The sequence below is a fragment of the Lampris incognitus genome, chromosome 20, assembly GCF_029633865.1.
Source record: "Lampris incognitus isolate fLamInc1 chromosome 20, fLamInc1.hap2, whole genome shotgun sequence".
In the NCBI taxonomy this organism is placed as follows: domain Eukaryota; kingdom Metazoa; phylum Chordata; class Actinopteri; order Lampriformes; family Lampridae; genus Lampris; species Lampris incognitus.
The window spans coordinates 26,841,312-26,861,297 of NC_079230.1; the positions used below are offsets into that span (position 1 = coordinate 26,841,312).

The following is a 19,986-nucleotide window of genomic DNA, read 5'->3' on the forward strand; positions in this document are numbered from 1 at the left end:
GGCAATTCTGAGACACCAAAGCCTCTCCTCCTCTACTAGCTTTTATTCCATCCATCCATCCATTATCTGAACCGCTTACCATGCTGTCAGGGTCGCGGGGATGCTGGAGCCTATTCCAGCAGTCACTGGGCGGCAGGCAGTGAGACACCCTGCACAGGCCGCCAGGCCATCACAGGCCCCCCCCACACACACACACACATTCATACCTAGAGACAATTTTTTTTTTTTAGTATGGCTGATTCACCAAACTTACATGTCTTTGGACTGTGGGAGGAAACTGGAGCCCCGGAGGAAACCCATGCAGACACGGGGAGAACATGCAAACTCCAAACAGAGGACGACCCACCAAGGTTGGACTACCCCGGGGCTCGAACCCAGGACCTTCTTGCTATGAGGCGACCGTGCTAACCACTGTGCCACCGTGCTGCCCGCTAGCGTTTATTCTCTCTCGGAAATAAAGTGTTCCTGATTCCTAATGCGGGGCAGCATGGTGGCGCAGTGGTTAGCGCGGTCGCCTCATAGCAAGAAGGTCCTGGGTTCGAGCCCCGGGGTAGTCCAACCTTGGTGGGTCATCTCGGGTCATTCTCTGTGTGGAGTTTGCACGTTCTCCCCGTGTCTGCGTGGGTTTCCTCCAGGGGCACCGGTTTCTGCCCAAAGACATGTAAGTCAGGTGAATCGGCCGTACTAAATTGTCCCTTGGTATGAATGTGTGTGTGGGCCGTGTGATGGCCTGGCGGCCTGTCCAGGGTGTCTCTCCGCCTGCCGCTCAATGACTGCTGGGATAGGCTCCAGCATCCCCGCGACCCTGAGAGCACGATAAGAAGTTCAGACAATGGATGGACGGATGAGTCCTGATTCGAACCCAGTGCTTTCCTCCTTTACTTTTCTACTCAATGTACCCTACGCTTGCCACATAGCCCAGCTATAACTTCAAAATGGCGCCTGTTCTATCGCCATTGTGCTAGCTTATATTGTTAATGGCGTCAAAACTAAATGAGAAAAGCATCGCCTTTACACGAATTATGTGGATCAACCATTGATGCAGTCTTCTCTCATCAAATCATAGCCATGTGCAAAATTTTGGAACCGTCAACCCAGCATTTAAACAGTAAAAGTATTGTATGGTTGAATAATAGCATGTTTTCAGCGGCACTCACACGTAAACATGAAGTTTGGTCTTCCTGCCGTTCCGTACACCGGAATGCGTCACCTGACCACATTGTCACATGCCGGTGACGTCTCACCAAAACAGGAAGTGTCTGCAGCCCTGACGAATGTCTCCACTCTCTACTTTGGGAAATGAAAATGAAGATTTTAGCCCTTATAACTCTTCTCCTTTGTCGCAATTTCTCGTACGCAACGGAAGACGAACCAAAGCCGATTAAGACTTTCGTCATCCCGCATAGCCACATGGATGTAGGCTGGGTGTACACCATTCAGGTAGCTAGCAGGTTGTTAGCTGGACATCTCTGTGGTGTCTTCAGTGATGGTTTTTAATTCTGTAACGAGACATCCTTCGTATGAACTACTAGTCTTGACAGTTTCCCAGTTGTCAGCAGTACTTCTCACCGTATAACTAATGCAGTATTACCACGAACAACTGTGTAAATTAGTCTTCAATTCTGCAACCTCGGGTTATAAAACATGTTTTGTATTTTCAAATGGCATTAGTGAATTAGTGTCATTAAATAGTATAGTATAATAGCATGAGTATATAAAATTACCAGTAAGATTAATTAGTATACTGTAATGAACATGTTATGATTACAGTTTATTAGTAGAATATATTTGTGTAGTTGCATATTTTGTGTATCTGCGTCAAATTGGCTGCTACATATGAAGTCCCCTAAGAAAAAGTGATCCCATTCTATTCTTTATACTTGTATAATTGTTTGCTGCAAAATAAAAGAAATATGACTTGTGGCGATGATTAGTAGTTTTTGTGGCACAACTGTCTTTATTTACAAAGGGGAAGTTAATCCTTGAAGAGTGTGCACTTCCTATAGGAGAGTATGCATGCCTATGCTGCCAACGTGTACAGCAGTGTGACCGAGGAGCTGTCCAAGTCTAAACGCCGCAGGTTCATTGCGGTGGAGCAGGAGTTCTTTCGACTATGGTGGGATACTGTGGCCACAGATGTCCATAAGAAACAAGTATGAGGACCTTCCACAAAATTATATTTAATCAAGTTTGTCCATCTATGTTTATTCCATAATTCCCTTTCAAGTTGAGATTTATTGATAGCCATTTTGCACATGCACATTTGCCATGAGAGGGTGCTATGATACAGCACTTAAAAGTAGGAAAGTGTTTTCTGTATACAATTTAAATAACACTGTTATTGTGTGGTATCGTTTAGTTTGGTTATTTATCATACATACGGTTTTCTGGTTTCCACTAGGTGCGACAGCTAGTCAAGGAGGGTCGGTTTGAGTTCATAATCGGAGGCCAAGTGATGCATGATGAGGCAGTGACTGATCTGGACGATGAGATATTGCAAATGACAGGTGGCAAAACATGTTTTTGGTCCTTTATTCATCACTGGGATAAAGCAGCTGTGATAACTTAAAAATTCTCTCACCGATTTTTTTCCCGGCTGTTGTGGCTTTCTCTGTGTTTGCGTCTCTGTGTGCTGTTTCCAGAGGGCCACGGTTTCCTCTATGAGACATTTGGGGTGCGTCCTCGGTTCTCATGGCATGTGGATCCATTTGGGGCGTCTGCCACAACGCCTGTTCTCTTTGCCCTGGCGGGCTTCAACGCTCACCTCATCTCGCGCATTGACTATGATCTCAAAGATGCCATGCAAAAAAACAAGGTATTTGCTCATTTCTACAGCCGGTACCAGTGCCATGACTATTTTGTGCTCTTCCCTGTTTATTTTTGCACCTTTTGAGCTGCATTGTTCCCCACAGGTTGAAAATTGCCCCCATGGCAGATAAAAGAAGCCTAAATAAACCAAAGATTCATCAATTTGCCTTATTAGTCAGTGTACACCAAAAAGCAACGACATATGCAATTAGGCCACATATAGCCATAATAATATAAGATGAATAGTCAGTTAGGTGCCATTCTTAAGCTTGCCGAGCGGAAAATGTCCAAGAATGAAAGCGTGATCTCAGCACCTGAATTAACTACATAGTAAATCACATTTACAAAGTGTAGTTACTTGAAACCAGTACTTCTCTCACTCTTGGTCAATTAAGAGAATACCATCCTAAAATGTTAGCTTTCAGTGGATAATTTGCAAAAACTCACTTCGGGCAATGCAGGTGGGAATTTTCAACCCAAAGGAGAAATCTGTTGCCCATCTGTTGTTCACTATTACTATCCGGTATCCGTATTTCTTTGTGCTTGGTGCAGAAATTACAGTTTGTGTGGAGAGGTTCTCCCTCACTGAAGGAGCAGCAGGAGATCTTCACTCACACCATGGACCAGTTTAGCTACTGCACCCCATCCTACCTGCCCTTCTCCAACAGGTACCCCCCCCCCATCTAGTCCCTCATAGACTTTCACGACTTCTGAAATATTCTCCCCCATTACTAGATTCAGTCACTATGCAGCACATCTGGAGTACTTATGTGCACCGTGGAAGAAAGGAAAAGTCTATCAGTCCTGTGAAGGTTTACTGCCTTAAGGAGAATGGAGTCAAGTCAAGTTTATTTGTATAGCCCAAATTCACAAGGTAGTCCCAAAGGGCTTTACAATCAGTACAATGTACAACAATACACTACAGTATACGACATATGACACCCTCTATCCTTGGACCCTAGACCTCTTCTGTTAAGTCTCTTCTGTTAATACAATAGTCTACTACTACTACGACGACTACTACTACTGTTACTACTACTACTACTACTTTCGGCTGCTCCCATTAGGGGTCACCACAGCGGATCATCCATTTCCATCTCTTCCTGTCCTCCGCATCTTCCTCTGTCTGTTAGTACACTACAATAGTATTGGTATAATTTGTCTATTACACACAAGTGATAATCCACTCCAAAGTATGCATTAAAGGATTTTAACACACGCCACAGAGGCAACCACTGGAGTGGCTTATCCTGTTTATACCATGGTCACTTACCAAAGAATTAAAATAAAAGCATTCACTTGCTTTTTATTTAATGTTTTGGACTCAGAATTAAAAGGATATGAAGCAAAAGTTAGCCGATAAGCTAACGCCATGAATGTTCACCGGGCTGGGTACTGATTCAGTGTGTTGCTATGATTACCGCGGATGAATTTAGAACAGCGATTAACATCAAGCCAAACCACATGTGCACTATACGGTTTTAATGCACACACTCCAGCCAATCAGAGACTGGTATTCTCTGTGACCATGGTATAAATATCAGTATCTGCTTTATGTTAGATATTGATATAGACAGACTATAGAGTTAGGTTGTAGTACCGTACCTCAGGCCATCTCTGTGCTAAATAACAGTGTTCTTTTTACTGTCACTTATGGGGAGCAAAAAAGAAAAGTGGTCGTTGCTTTTTCTCAGCTCTGGTTTCTATTGGAATGGAGTCGCCCTGTTCCCCGACCCCCCTAAAGATGGTATATACCCTAACATGAGCCTTCCTGTCAACAAAGAGACGGTACACGCCTATGCCCAGACCATGATAGACAACATAAAGCAGCGGGCCGCATGGTTCAGGACCAACCACGTGCTCTGGCCATGGGTGAGTCCAAAGAAGCCCTCACTCTTTTAGACTGAATAAAAGTAATTCTCATAACAGGGACAATTTACTTAAAGTGCCATTGGGCGGCACGGTGGCCCAGTGGTTAACGCTGTCGCCTCACAGCAAGAAGGTCCTGGGTTCGAACCCCGAGGTTGTCCAACCTTGGGGGTCATCCCAGGTCATCCTCTGTGTAGAGTTTGCATGTTCTCCCCCGTGTCTGCGGTGGGTTTTCTCCGGGTGCTCCGGTTTCCCCCACCATCAAAAGAAACATGCATGTTAGGGTTAATACTCCGGTCTATTACTACTGGGAAAAGAACTGGAGTTGGTCCCCGGGCGCAGCATGAAGGCAGCAGCCCACTGCTCCTAGCTACACACATCACAGCTAGGATGGGTTCATTTGTGGTAACTGAATTTCCCCAAGGGGATTAAAAAGGAAACTTAATTGTGATCCCCCTCCCCCCAGGCATGTAACTGCTGCTTAAATGAAAAACAATAATAATAAAAAAGCCAATTTCAAGTTACGCACATTTTGTTTGTTCATGACATGTTAATTGGTGAGAATTTGTTTTCAGTACTTGCTACCAAACTGACAGCACCACAGAAGTCCAGGAGCTCCTTACTGCATGTCATGACGTTCAGACCAGGGAGTCTGCTGTTAGTACAAATGTATGATAGCGTTAGTATATTAGTATGATTTATTAGTACAATTATAACTTCATATTCTATATATATATATATAAGCATAAGTAAATGGATTGCTTATGTATGCCATGAAACAGGCTTGTACTGTCTCATAAAGAATTTACCTGACTCACTGGATTATTTTGCTCCTTATTTGTTGAGCACTTTCCCTACCGTTGAGTGTTTCTTTGAACAAAGTTATTTTATATATATGTGTGTGTGTGTATATGTATATTGTACTACTATATATATTATATATAAATGCATATATATGATACTATTATATATATTACATTATACATTATTTGAGCCAAACTTTTTAGCGGTAGTGTAGATTTCCATTGTACCAACTGACTCCATCTCCATACTATGACTCCATACCATGACTCCATACCATGACTCCATACCAACACGGTGTCCATAATCTTATCCGTTATTCATTTCAAGAGTTCATTTGCAAGAACACAACTCAGTTTTTACCAGTTTTGAAATACATATTTTCGTCATACAGTCCATCTAACCTAAATCAAGTTTAAGTTTGCTTGCTTTGATTAGATTAATTAACTTTTGAGACAAAACCCCTTTTGGATATTACACAAAACTGTTCACTTTTACATTACATTACAGTCCTTTAGCCGACGCTTATATCCAAAGCGACTTACAATAAGTGCATTTAACATAGGAAATCAGGAGAACTACTAGGCATCATATGACACCTTAAGTCTACTAACTGGCATAACCATGCCAATATCCTGGCTCTAGTTTGGTAAAATTAAGGAGTAAACTACCAACTAAGCCTTACGTTCAACAACTCAACATCAAAGTCACCACTGAGGGGAGCTCTGTGATGTTTAACCACTCTCTTCAATTTTTTTTCCGGAAATGTCTCTTCTCTGTTTTTGCAAATGAGCTCTTCATTGGTGTTTTTCCTAAGACTGGCCCTGCAAACCTCTTCCGGTGCTCTGCGTCACCGTCAAGGGGACCGTATGGATGTTTGTGCATGTTGTCTCCTGCTGACTAATCCACTCCTGTGTCATCCCCGTGGTCCTAATCCAGGGTTGTGACAAGCAGTTCTACAACTCATCGGTGCAGTTCAACAACATGGACCCATTAATGGACTACATAAACCAGAACACCAAAGAGTTTGGAGTGACAGTCCAGTACGCTACTCTCAGCGAGTACTTTCAAGTGATCCACAAATCCAATCTTACCTGGGAGGTCAGGGGCAGTGAAGACTTTCTACCTTATTCCACTGGTGAGTTCGTTCCTGCTAAAATACCAAGTCATAAACATGAGCGCCAGCAGGTGAGAAAGCTTCTTTTCAACACACAAAGCTTTAAATAACGGTTTTGGGTTTTTTTTTCTCTCCATAGAGCCTTACCAGGCATGGACAGGTTTCTATGCCTCCCGAAACGTTCTGAAAGGTGTGGCGCGGTGGGCCAGTTCCCAGCTGCACGCCGCTGAGACTCTCTTTGTACGGTACCGAGTCCGCTTCCCTGACGGACCTGTGGCCAAAGACTGGGCCCTCGACAAACTTCGGGCACTTCGCTGGGCTGTCTCTGAGGTGATCTGTCAAACTGACAAGTTAAATTGTTAGAAACTGATTTCACAAAAAGAGGCTAATGCCAGATCAGCGGTTCTCTATCAGGTCCTGGAATAACACCAGTATTGTTTGTTGTCTGTTCTACCAGGTAGGTCATTATATTCACCAGTTATTCAGCCCTCAGTCAGGGAGGTTTTACACCTGGGACAACAGGTAAATGTAATGGTTGTTATTAGACTAGTCTAAAGCGAGTTAGATAGTTGCACAAAATAAAAAGGCTGATTTTAAAACGAAAAAGTTAGCCACTGTACCGCCACACTAGCTCAGAACTAAGAGCTGTGTTTCCATGGCAACATACAGCGACGCTTGCAGATGGCGAACCAAAAAGCTGAAAACATGGCTTCTTGTCTGTGATTTGATATCAGCTTTATGGGGTGGGCAATGAAAAGGAAAAGGGTTTTCAGAGACCCCTGGGAGATGTACAGCAACGAGGAGCTTGTGCATTAATTCTGTTTGTCCAGAGACGATCCTGACCGATGGCTGACGACTTTGCCTATCACTGGGATGAATGGAGCTGAGCGGTTTGAAGTCGTTGCTTCATCAGCCATGTTTTTTAATTTGAAAAGTGTCTTAATTGATCCAGAATACGTAGCGAGTCGGTCCTGTTCAGGATAGTCAAGAATTAGACACCTTCGCGCAACAACAGAAGGTAGACATCTATCTGAAGTCTATGAGCTGGATCTACTGTGGCTTTGTGCAACCAGCTCCTGGTGGTGCCAGAGGACTTGATTGAGAACCACTGTGCCAGATCATATTGTCTCTTTGTACTTCCTTACTCAATATATGTATTTTTTCATGTATATTTGACGATCCATTTGTCATTGAGAGGACAGCACATTTTAATCGTGTCTGCTTTCAGGTCCAACACCATGACGGTATCACTGGCACCGAGTCTCCCAAGGTGGCGGACATGTACATTCAGCACCTACACCAGGCCACGACGGGTGTGGATGAGCTGCTAGCTGCCCTCTTTCTTCTGCCCCATGACCTCGGAATACCCGGCACCCGCTACCACAGAAAAGGTTTTTCCATCTAACAGAATGTCTTAAGTTACATCTTAAAGAAGCAAAATTTCACAAAACCCCCCAAAACAAAACACCGTACTGCAACCGGTTGCCCATCCAGTTACCAGCTGTGGCACTTAAACTGCCCCAGTATGATTCCTTCAGGAGGTGGTTCAGTCCGTAAAGTCAACACTGTCAAGGGAAAAAGTAATCAAACAGGAGGAAAACAAAGCATCTGTGTCCCTGTTTCAGGCTCCCGTCGAGCTCTGGAGCAACATGTAATTGTTTACAACCCGTTAGCGTGGAACATCACCACCTTCGTCAACGTCACGGTAACCTTCCCCACGGCAAACGTCTTCGATGAAGACGGACAGCCGGTGCCTGCACAGGTGATGCGTCTCCTTAGTCTGCAGTTTGCATGTGAGCTGTTTAAGTTTCACATTACATGTGTTTTAATTTACACCGTTTGAATATTAAATCCTTCAAAGTATCCCATCACTGGTTTTTATCGTGCCGTTAAAGTTAACCTGCAATGACCTTTCTCCCCACAGATCACGTAGATACATACTATGTGACATGTTTTTCATAACATAAAGGCCAAACATCTCTTGCGTTCACCATCTGTACATTTGTGGTGCAATGGCAGATATCTTTACTGACATCACAGTCTCAGTTACACATCCGTGATGCGAGTGTTGTGCCTCATCAGATATTTTGTGGTCTCAGACACAGAAAACCAAACTCTCATTTATATGATGCTGACATAACGTCGATGAAGGAGGCCTCCGACGTGTTACCCCAGTGACATACCAGCACACACAGGTTTAACCCTCTAATAGCTGGTTTAAGAAGTTTCATAAAGGATGCTGGCTGTGACGTGGACCTCTAGATTCATGATGGTGTAGCCTGATGTCCGCTGTGTTAACCCGTAACAGATTAGTACATTGGGTTGGGAAATGGTTTAATACATTATTTAAATGTATGAGTCAATCTCCGGTGTGAATGCTGACTCTGGAATATGGTACAAAGATGGTTACATCACATCCTGTGTATTCTTAAGTGCTATACACACCGCATTTTATACATCAGTCTGCAACGCAATGAGCGTTTTACATGAGAGCAACTTGAAAAAGAGAGAAAGGGAAAAAAATGGACAAGTGTTTCTCTATACATTGGCGAATATGTATAGAGAACACAACCCTAGCTGCTGGGGTTTGGGTTGACTGGTTTTTCACTGATGGTGCTTGACAATAATCAAAGACAGCGTCCGGGTGGCGTGGCGGTCTATTCCGTTGGCTACCAACACGGGGATTGCCAGTTTGAATCCCCGTGTTACCTCCGGCTTGGTCGGGCATCCCTACATACACAATTGGCTGTGTCTGCTGGTGAGAAGCCGGATGTGGGTATGTGTCCTGGTCACTGCACTAGCGCCTCCTCTGGTTGGTCAGGGCACCTGTTCAGGGGGGGGGGGGGATAGTGGGATCCTCCCACGCGCTATGTCCCCCTGGCGAAATTCCTCCCTGTCAGATGAAAAGAAGCAGGTGACGACCCCATATGTTTCAGAGGAAGCATGTGGTAGTCTGCAGCCCTCCCCGGATCGACGGGGGGGGGGGGGGGGGTGACGCAGAGAGTGGGATAATTGGCCGGGTACAATTGGGGAGAAAAATAGGGAAAAGAAAATAATCAAAGAGAAAACTTTGCCTCTGTCCACAACAGATCCAGAGGTCGGCGGACTCCAGAGTGACCTATGACCTCTTCATCGTCGTGGACCTGGGGGGTCTTCAGCATAGGAAGTATCTAATCAAGTTCTCAGAGAAGCCATGCTCCCAGGGACCTAGATGCGGCTTGACCTACATTGCAAGAGGGGTGAAATTCGAAAGACGCAGCATTCGGGACGGATTAAAAACAGGAAGGATGCTTCTTCCTGTTCTGAACGAATGTTACAAGCTCATGTTTGACAAGGACACCAATCTACTGCACAGCATCACTGACCGGTAAGATTTCATGCCCTTTGCATTTTAATAATGTGTCGTTATCTTGTGCTTACTTCACTTGGGACATCATTCTTTACACCATTGTAACCTACAGATCCGACTGAAAAATCTTGCATAGGCCCTTTTTGCAGATTACATAAACCATGCTATTCCCTGACCTTTGACACCCCCCGCCCCCCCGTGATCTTTGGTAGTTTAGAGAAGAGGAGTGTGAGGACGACCCAGGATTTCTGGGAGTACCGAGCCAACGGGGACGAGAAAGCGGGCCCCATCTCTGATAACTACATCTTCACTGCCAATAGTTCAGCTGCGAAGGCCTACAAGGCCGTGAAAATGGAGATTATTCCCGGCAAGATTGTGTCTGAGATCCGACAGTACTTCTACAGGTCAGTAAGAGGAAGTAGGGTTTGTCTTTGGATTTTTTTTTTTCATTTTGTTTATAGGTTTTTATTCATATGTGGGAAATAAGTTGTTTAAACATATACAATCAATTAGGCTTAATTTTATACATCCATCCATTATCCAAACCGCTTATCCCGCTCTCAGGGTCGCGGGGATGCTGGAGCCTAGGCCAAGAACTGAGCCCTGAGGTACACCATATTTAACGTCAAAGAATTTTGATTTAATATCCCTGTGATGGCCTGGCGGCCTGTCCAGTGTGTCTCCCCGCCTGCTGCCTAATGACTGCTGGAATTTTTATACAGTGTATGATTACTTTTTATTAACTGAGAATCAAGTACTGGATTATAACTGTAACTATTATAGATAATAATCATTTGATATTAACTATATGAGAACTGTAGAAATTATGGCGTAAAATACAGCAGGATAAGAATTGTAGCATACCGACAAGACCACTAGATGGCAGTCTGTGTAAAAGACCACATTAGGCCACATTGCCTAAACACCAATAGATTCTGGAAACCCACAACAACGTCTTAATAAGAAAATAATGGCGTATAGTGGGACGTGATCTGGAGTCAAAAGTTTGGTCCAAGGTTAAGCTCCACAGTATCTGGGATCAAGCTACAGTATAAAAGAAAGTGTTTTGGACAGGTTGCGTCAGTTGTTTCATAGACCAGCTCGGTATAATGTTGTATCTTTTTGTGGACTATTAACAATAAACCTACTCATATCAGACTTGTAAGTATTGGACATTGATTGATTGACTGTTGAACTTTGATTGATTGACTTGCAGGTAAAGGGGGAATGGGTTCACTCATCTGCTCTCAAACCTATTTTAAGATGACGTTTCAGTGTAATGTCTCCAAACGAGCAACTTATTTTGCAGCAGGTTTTGGAAAACAACACACAAAAAAAAAACCTCACAATAAACAAGTGTTTACTCGGTCTTAACCCAGCAAATTGCCAGTGACCCAACACAGAAAAGTGCCAGATGATTAACAGGTTTGGCTGCACATGTGAAAGGGTTTTTACTCACGCTTTCTGTGTGGCATTTTCTAGGGAGGAAGGTGATGAAGACTACTCGTTTTCCATCACCACACGCGTCCCGTTGGGCTTCTGGAGGAGGCTGCCGTGTCACAGGATGGAGCAGATGTACTCTCTGGGTCCCCTCCGAGTCAACACGGAGGTCGTCATGCGGACCAGCACCACATTGGAGAACAACAGGACCCTGTACACGGACGACAACGGCTACCAGATGATGAGGAGGACACATCGGGAGTTCACCAACAACACCTTAGCTCGGGTATGGCTGTGGCTGGCCTGGACTGAGAGGGTTTAATGTCTGTCTGTCAGACTCTTCTCATTCGGCCCAAATGGGAGTTTGTACGTCACATAAAGAGAACTGGTGGTACAGGGGGACAGTTTTTGCCATCGTGCATATCGGTTATGATATTTTACTCACCGACCTCATTGTGGGGAATTTGGATATGGGACCACAGGTGGACTCAGTTTTACAATGGTGTCTTTCGGGGCCATGGAAATCAAGAGTCAGACATTTGTCAGCAAGTCCAGTTTAACTCAGTTATCCTTATAATAGTCAGATAAATATTCAGCCATCGCAGCAGGTTTAACGTGATTTGAATTTGACAAATCTTGTGTAAAGATGAGCCACATGCACATACCTACAGTAAGTATACGCTGGTCATTCCTGCAAGTTGAACCAGGAAGTCGGCTAGCTCAGCAATGTGATTGGACATTGTAATGGACACTCCAGATAACAACCTGACTTTCAATTCCAAATACGTAGTTTAGAAAACGGGGTTAAATGGGACTTAACGCTCATGTTAAGTCGCACCGTAAAATGCCACTGTAAAGCTGTGTCCAGTGGTGGTCTTGTATCTAAAATCTCCAAAATTAACCTGGTGAGTAAAATCATATCATAACCGGGACGTCTGGGTGGCACGGCGGTCTATTCCGTTGCCTACCAACATGGGGATCACCGGTTCGAATCCCCGTGTTACCTCTGGCTTGGTGAGGCGTCCCTACAGACACAGTTGGCCGTGTCTGCGGATGGGAAGCCGGATGTGGGTGTGTGTCCCGGACGCTGCACTAGTGCCTCCTCTGGTCGGTCGGGGCGCTTGTCCGGGGGGGAGGGGGAACTGAGGGGGAACAGCGTGATCCTCCCATGCGCTACGTCCCCCTGGCAAAACTCCTCACTGTCAGGTGAAAAGCAGCTGGCGACTCCACGTGTATGGGAGGAGACATGTGGTAGTCTGCAGCCCTCCTCGGATCGGCAGAGGGGGTGGAGCAGCGACCGGGACGGCTCGGAAGAGTGGAGTAATTGGACAAGTACAGTTGGGGAGAAAAAGGGAGAAAAGAAAAAAAAAAGACATCATAACCGATATGCACTATGGCAAACACTGTGAAATCAACATCAAGGTTGTGAATAAAAACCACAAACAAATACGGATTCATCCTCTCACTTTGCAGAACTACTTCCCCATGGTCCGCACAGCCTATATCGAGGATGACCTCAGCAGGCTGGTCCTCCTTAGCGACAGGGCTCACGGTGTGGCCAGCCAGGCAAACGGAGAACTGGAGGTAGAGTACACACGTACACACACGTACACGTACACACACACACACACACACACGCCGTGTTTCAAATCCCTTGGTGTTTTGGCCCAAGGTGATGCTCCACAGACGTCTGTGGAACAACAAGCCGTGGAACCTCGGCTACAACCTGACCCTGAACGACAGCTCCATCGTCCGGCCCACCCTGTGGATGATGCTGGCTTCCATTAACACCACTTCCCGCCTGTACCAGAGGGAGGCGATAGCGCTCCAGCACAGACCGGTAGTGACGCCCATAGACCTCCCGCGTGAGTACCCGCACCAAATTGGTCCCGGTCTGCCGGCACGACGTCAGAAACTGAACTGGGTTATTCAAGTGGCAAACCGTTGTTGAAAGTCATTTACTGCATCTAACTGTTTTTCACTGTGCAAAGCCAAATCCCCCTGAAACTGTGCTTGAGATTTAGATCTACAAATAAACTTCCTGATAAATAGTGAAGAGTCAAATTTCAACAAAGTCTGTTTACCTTTTGACAGAAAATATGCTTAGTTGTGACTGCCGGTACAGGATGCTTTCTGCCTCACAATAAGCCGAACTGTAATTGGATAAAACCGGTAGTCTGAATATTACTTATTTCCAACCCTAACAGATTCTAAACCTCATCACATGAACTATACTACGATCCAACTTCAAACCACAAGCTAACTTCACCATGCTTTTTTTTCTTTGTCCTCTATAGAGGAGGCCTGGCGGTGGAAGGAGACGGGGCCGGGTGCTGGTGTGCAGCCAGTGGTCTTACCTGACAACCTTCACCTGCTGAGCCTCTCTGTCTCTGGGTGGAACTACAACTCCCAGCATCACCTTCACCTCAGACACCTGAGCACAGGTCAGCTATCAGAGTCGCCGGGCAAGGTCCTATTCACGGGGAAGAAAGTGTTTATCTGAAAGTCTGGTGATCTTAAAGTCACACCAAAACCTGGGTGGCGTTGCAGTCTGTTCCATTGCCTACCAACATGGGGATCACCGGTTCAAATCCCCATGTTACCTCCGGTTTGGCCGGGTGTCCCTACAGACACAACTGGCTGTGTCTGCGGGTGGGAAGCCGGATGTGGGTATGTGTCCTGGTCGCTGCACTAGCGCCTCCTCTGGTCGGTCAGGGCGCCTGTTCAGGGGGTGAGGGGGAACTGGGGGGGCATAGCGTGATCCTCCCACGCGCTACGTCCCCCTGGCGAAACTCCTCACTGTCAGGTGAAAAGAAGCGGCCGGCGACTCCACATGTATGGGAGGAGGCATGGGGTAGTCTGCAGCCCTCCCCGGATCGGCAGAAGGGGTGGAGCAGCGACCAGGACAGCTCGGGAGAGTGGGGTAATTGGCCGGATAAAATTGGAGAGAAAAAGGGGGGGGCCCAAAAAAACACTGAAACCTCTTGTTTCACCAATCATCAGGAACTGAGGAAGATTATCATAATTTAAGAATATTTATCTTGTCCCAACAAGTCTTACCAAGACGAATCTTTTTTTAAAAATCTTTTTTAAATAATTTATTTACATTTATTGATAACTTCTCTAACGTTTGTCTTTGTTCAGCGATCATCACACCCCCAGCCCTTATTCAGATCTGACTGGTGGGAGAACAGATTTAAGCGCTTCAGTCTATTTAATCGTTTACCACGGAGACATTCCGCTCATAGCTCTCACATGACAGGTTTTGGTTTTGCACAAAATGAGTCTGACACTTATTTTCCTCCTAAATTCTGACCGTTCCCTACACCCTAACCCTCATTCTCCAACCTTACTTTATTCATCGACCATCTACCGTCATCTGCTAATTACCATCTGTTACTATGTACTAGTTATCTCCTATAAGAAAACCTCTCTTCTCTTATCAAAGGAAGTTGAATCAGTTCATCCTGACACAACGTCCCCCGCCAGAAATGCCCCACCCCTCACTTTCCCAGTCTCAACCGACCGCGGGCACCCCCACAGACAACACAGTGGCACGACGACCCAAACCACCGATCAAGCGCCACACGTAAATCGCCATAACCGTTAACTAGAGTTTCAGTGGCCATGTGTACACAGAGGATTTGGGGATGTGAATAGTACACATGATCACATGCACATTTGCATATGCAACTGATCGCCGGCGCCACTGCACTGTCCACAGGGGTGGGGACACCTGCAGCCAGCCGAGACCGAAGAGGTCACTTAAATGGGTGATGAAACGCCTCCGGCAACTAAACGCCGTATCCAGATGAACTGATCCAACCCTCCTTGGTTTTCTTAGGAAACCTGATGATGCACATTCCTGAGCACCATTTCTTTGCCCCAGAATTTTACTGTAGAACCACGACAGTAACTAGTTACAGCTGATGTGATTGTGTTAATAAGTGGTGTAAGGCTGTTTGTCGTGTCTAGGTAAGGGTCTGCGGTCGGAGCCCGACTATGATCGGGTCCTGCTGAGAGTCATGCATCTCTTCGAGGAGGGCGAAGACGCGGAGCTGGGAAAGCCGGTTTCCATCAACTTCAAGGTGACTTGCAAACATCATAGCTGAAGCTGCGCTGTTGGTTTCAAATGCGTTTCTGTTTCAGCGTCACAGATGTTGAGAGAGGAAACAACTGCAGTTCCTCCTCCCAGGTTCAGCTTGCAGTTTTGCAACAAACACACTGGGTTACCATAAATCCGCTTTCTTTTTTTTAACGGTGCTTTCGTGTTTGGGCAGGAAGTGCTGAGGGGCATCGGGGAAGTGAAAGTGCTGGAGGAGCGTTCTCTGACAGGAACGTGGGACATTGGCCGTCTCCAGCGGTGGAAGTGGAAAACTGCAGATAACTTTGAAACAGGTGAGGGACATGGACCGTATGGAGACACGTTGCTGAACAAGTTGTGAGAGAAACTGATGAGAGACGGCCAAGGGCCGTAGTGTAGATGAGGGAGTGCTGGTTGCATGACTATTTTTCAACCGGCAGGAAGTGCTGATGTGAATATCCTGTGGCTGTGTTTCCACCCTGATACAAACCATGTCCCCTGACAGGGCGATAAAGATTTACGGATCGATTTTCTGTTCATGTGGCAGGAACTGATGTAGTAGTTCACTTAGCTCGGGTAATTGGTTTCCAGTAAACGCAAAGCTGGGAAACAATTCGATTACGTTTTATCATCTTTCAGCGGTATTGCGTTGGGATTAAATATGGATACTGTCATATCGTGATACACAGTTTTGTTGTCTAAATTAATGACAACGAGAATCAATGACCTTAGATTTTTCACAAAATGAGGTCAGAGATATTTTGAGGGAGTATTATTTAAAAAGTGGTTGTGGTTTGATATACTATTTTACATTACTAAACTACCAAACAGTTCAATGTGATGAACCTCAGTTATATTCTTAAATATGCTTCATACATATATATATATATATATATATATATATATATATATATATATATATATATATATATATATATATATATACTGATGTGACTCGAGAAGTGACAACTTTTCCCTCGGTGACGACCTTATGCTCTTTGTTTTTTCTGTTGTCTGTCTCAGAGAGTAAGAGGTGGCACAGGTGTGGGTTTGAGGACTTCAACGTGACCATCTCACCTAAAGAGATCAGGATGTTCTTCGTTTCCTTCAGCGATTAGACCAGACCGCTGTCTTCTGTCTTCTGTGAAGACCACTGACTCATTTCCACGAAACTGACAAGCGTTTCAGTGTCGTCATGGTTTCACCGTGGACCGGTGGCCATTTTGCACAGAGTGTCGATCTATAGTAAAGGACGGCTGGGTCGATTCAGCACAGTCCTTTGAAATTTAAAGAAATTTTGTTTTTGTTGAAGTGTCATCTCAGACAGGAAATCATTTTCTACAACCATTCTGAAAAGTATTTGTATAGACCTATAAACTGATCTGTAGCAATGAAAAGTAAAAAGTAATATTTTTGAGTGAGGCTAGCTTGCCTTATTTTCCAAGATACCAGTAATGAAGGGACTGTCGGGCTTTATTAGACCGTCAGTATTTGATAAATAGATGAGAAATGTTTGCAAAAGCAGCAGCGGCGATCAACAGGATGGTTGTGATTCAGCTCAGAAAACATCCAAGACATTACATTCACGATTTGGACGATAAATCTTCTGATCGGCCTTTTGTCCAGTTGACTTTAAACACGGGACAGTGGTGCAGTGGTTAGTGTGGTCGCCTCACAGCGAGAAAGTCCTGGGTTCAAACCCCGGGGTAGTCCAAACTTGGGGGTCATCCCGGGTCGTCCTCTGTGTGGAGTTTGCATATTCTCCCCATGTCTGTGTGGGTTTCCTCCGGGTGCTCCGGTTTCCTCCCACAGTCCGAAGACATGTAGGTCAGGTGAATCAGCCATACTAAAGTGTCCCTAGGTGTGAATGTGAATGTGAATGTGTGTGTGTGTGTGTGTGTGTGTGTGTGTGTGTGTGTGTGTGTGTGTGTGTGTGTGTGTGTGTGTGTGTGTGTGTGTGCGCGTGTGTGTTGGCCATGTGATGGACTGATGACCTGTCCAGGGTGTCTCTCCGCCTGCCGTCCAATGACTGCTGGGATAGGCTCCAGCATCCCCACGACCCCAACTGGGATAAGCGGCTTGGATAACAGATGGATGGATGGAAAGTGTTGTAGTACTTGAGAATGGACTTGCTCTCATTTCGAATGTCTCCATCTTGTCTCAGACTTCACAGCAAAATGACCCGGGACTCAAGTGGGACTCGACTGGGACTCGGACAGTGTGAACTTGTGATGATTTTTTTTTAAGACTGCTTGTGTACAAGATTTTATTTTTTAAATGATTATCAAACGTCCCCTGAAGAGATCAATAAAGAGCAATCCAATCTAATCTGTTAATTTGTTCATTATTATTATTAACAAGTCTCTGAAGCATTCCCTCCTTAGTGGAGGAAAAGAAAAGCTGAAGTAAATATTACAGTGTAATGAAATAGTGACATTTACTACGATGGTAGATGACTACTACCGCCATACAGTCATGGTGTTTAGTTGGACTTACACTGCTCTGGTGTCGGTCTTCATAGATTTGGCCCCACTGATCTTGACTTGCACTCGTCTCCTGAAACGCTTGGTGTTACTTTGCTGGATTTAACTGAGAGAAAGATAGAGACAACTAGCTAGCTAGCTAGCTAGATAGATAGATAGATAGCATCTTCACTGATAACATGGAAGCTGGCTGTCGGTAATTACACACAAACATGTGTGCACATCCGCATCATTGCTAACCTAATGATAATAGCCTTGAGACTGCAGTTTCCATTTTTGTTGCTTCAGTTTGAGTGTCATGGGCTTTTATTTTTGTAGTTGAGTGTTTGCTGTGTGATGACAGCGGTGATCGTTGTGAAATACTGCACATGGTCAAAGATGGCGATCTTGTGTTGCAGGTTAAGTTTGATTTGAGTTGCCTGTTCGTAATAGCTGATGTCAGGAAACCTATGTGGACGGCATAAATTCAGAGGTGGACAACCCGGCTCCAGAAAGTAAAAGTCCTGCCACGTATTTGTTCCACCCAGACACTACACCAGCTGAATGTAAGTAGCACAACTCCTTCAGCCAGGTGGAGTGAAACCCCCTGATTTAGTGAATGGCTAGAACAAATACATGGTCAGATTTTTGCTTTCTTGAAGCCGGGGTGTCCACCTCTGCATAAATTATGGGGATGAGCTGTTGCACATTTTGCTCTCTCGCTCTCTCTCTCGCCGTCTGTTTTTCTCTCTTACGCAATCAATGCCCTGCAGTGTTAGGAGATGGGAGTATCTCCTATTGGGAGAGTGTAGTGGACTGTTGTGATCTTGAGTGTAGTGGTCTGTTGTGATCTTGATTTTTAAGGATTCTCTAACAATGCGTTGTGCACTCGCCTGCTGACATATGAAATACTCACTGGTGTGTGCATCCTGGTCTGCGGCTGCCTACTTGGCTCTAGATCTCACGGCACATTTCTGACTGTGGGTGAACAGGCCGGCATCAAGATGCAACTTGCAGCAATGTGCAGTTTTCCAAATGTAATCGAAGCACTCGTGCTGCAATAAAAGCACCAAATGAGAATGGGTTTGGTTTTGTGAACCGCAACGCATTACCGTTCAAATAATTTGCACTGCTGACATTGTGCCAGATGACATGGACCAGGACCTCCCTTTCAATGAAGGACAAGCTCCTCCAGCGATTGCATTACGTGAACAAGTGATGCACCGTCTGTGAACAGACCAGAAAAACGGCATAGTTTAATACAGCACACATGATGCAAGGGATGGTTGTAACACTTTTTGTCTTGGCACCTATATCTCGCAGAAGTTTTTGGGTTAGAGCTATTAAATTTTGACCAAAATTACCATTATTTGTCTACTAAAAATAGCAATATTTCTAACTTCTCCAACTACTACTACTTTTGGCTGCTCCAGTTAGGGGGCGCCACAGCGGATCACCTGTTTCCATCTCTTCCTGTCCTCTGTATCTTCCTCTGTCACACCAGCCACCTGCACGTCCTCCCTCACCACATCCATAAACCTCCTCTTTGGCCTTCCTCTTTTCCTCTTCCCTGGCAGCTCCATATTCAGTATCCTTCTCCCAGTATACCCACACATGTCCAAGCCATCTAAATCTTGTCCCTCTTGCTTTGTCTCCAAACCGTCCAACCTGAGCTGTCCCTCTAATATACTCGTTCCTAATACTGTCCTTCTTCATCACTCCCAGTGAAAATCTTATCATCTTCATCTCTACCACCTCCAGGTCCGCCTCCTGTCTTTTCATCAGTGCCACTGTCTCCAAACCATATAACATAGCTGGTCTCACAACCATCTTGTAAACCTTACCTTTAACTCTTGCTGGTACCCTTCTGTCACAAATCACTCCTGACACTCTTCTCCACCCACTTCACCCTGCCTGCACGCTCTTCTTCACCCCTCTTCTGCACTCCCCGTTACTTTGGACAGTTGACCCCAAGTATTTAAACTCAAATGCCTTCATCACCTCTACTCTTTGCATCCTCACCATTTCACTGTCCTCCCTCTCATAGATATTCCGT

General features: G+C 45.2%; 1 protein-coding gene across 1 annotated transcript; it reads left to right on the forward strand.

Annotated features, from left to right (window-relative positions):
- Window positions 1-1,267: 1,267 nt before the first annotated feature.
- On the forward strand, window positions 1,268-17,785 carry man2b2 (mannosidase, alpha, class 2B, member 2). Its single transcript, XM_056300520.1, has 19 exons — window positions 1,268-1,440; window positions 2,007-2,153; window positions 2,402-2,507; window positions 2,643-2,815; window positions 3,361-3,476; window positions 4,503-4,680; window positions 6,418-6,616; window positions 6,735-6,925; window positions 7,824-7,986; window positions 8,221-8,357; window positions 9,685-9,962; window positions 10,157-10,348; window positions 11,427-11,670; window positions 12,858-12,968; window positions 13,057-13,249; window positions 13,682-13,828; window positions 15,360-15,472; window positions 15,665-15,782; window positions 16,492-17,785. The coding sequence occupies exons 1-19, from the start codon at window positions 1,300-1,302 to the stop codon at window positions 16,584-16,586; spliced, it is 3,042 nt and encodes a 1,013-aa protein (XP_056156495.1). The 5' UTR covers window positions 1,268-1,299; the 3' UTR covers window positions 16,587-17,785.
- Window positions 17,786-19,986: the final 2,201 nt, after the last annotated feature.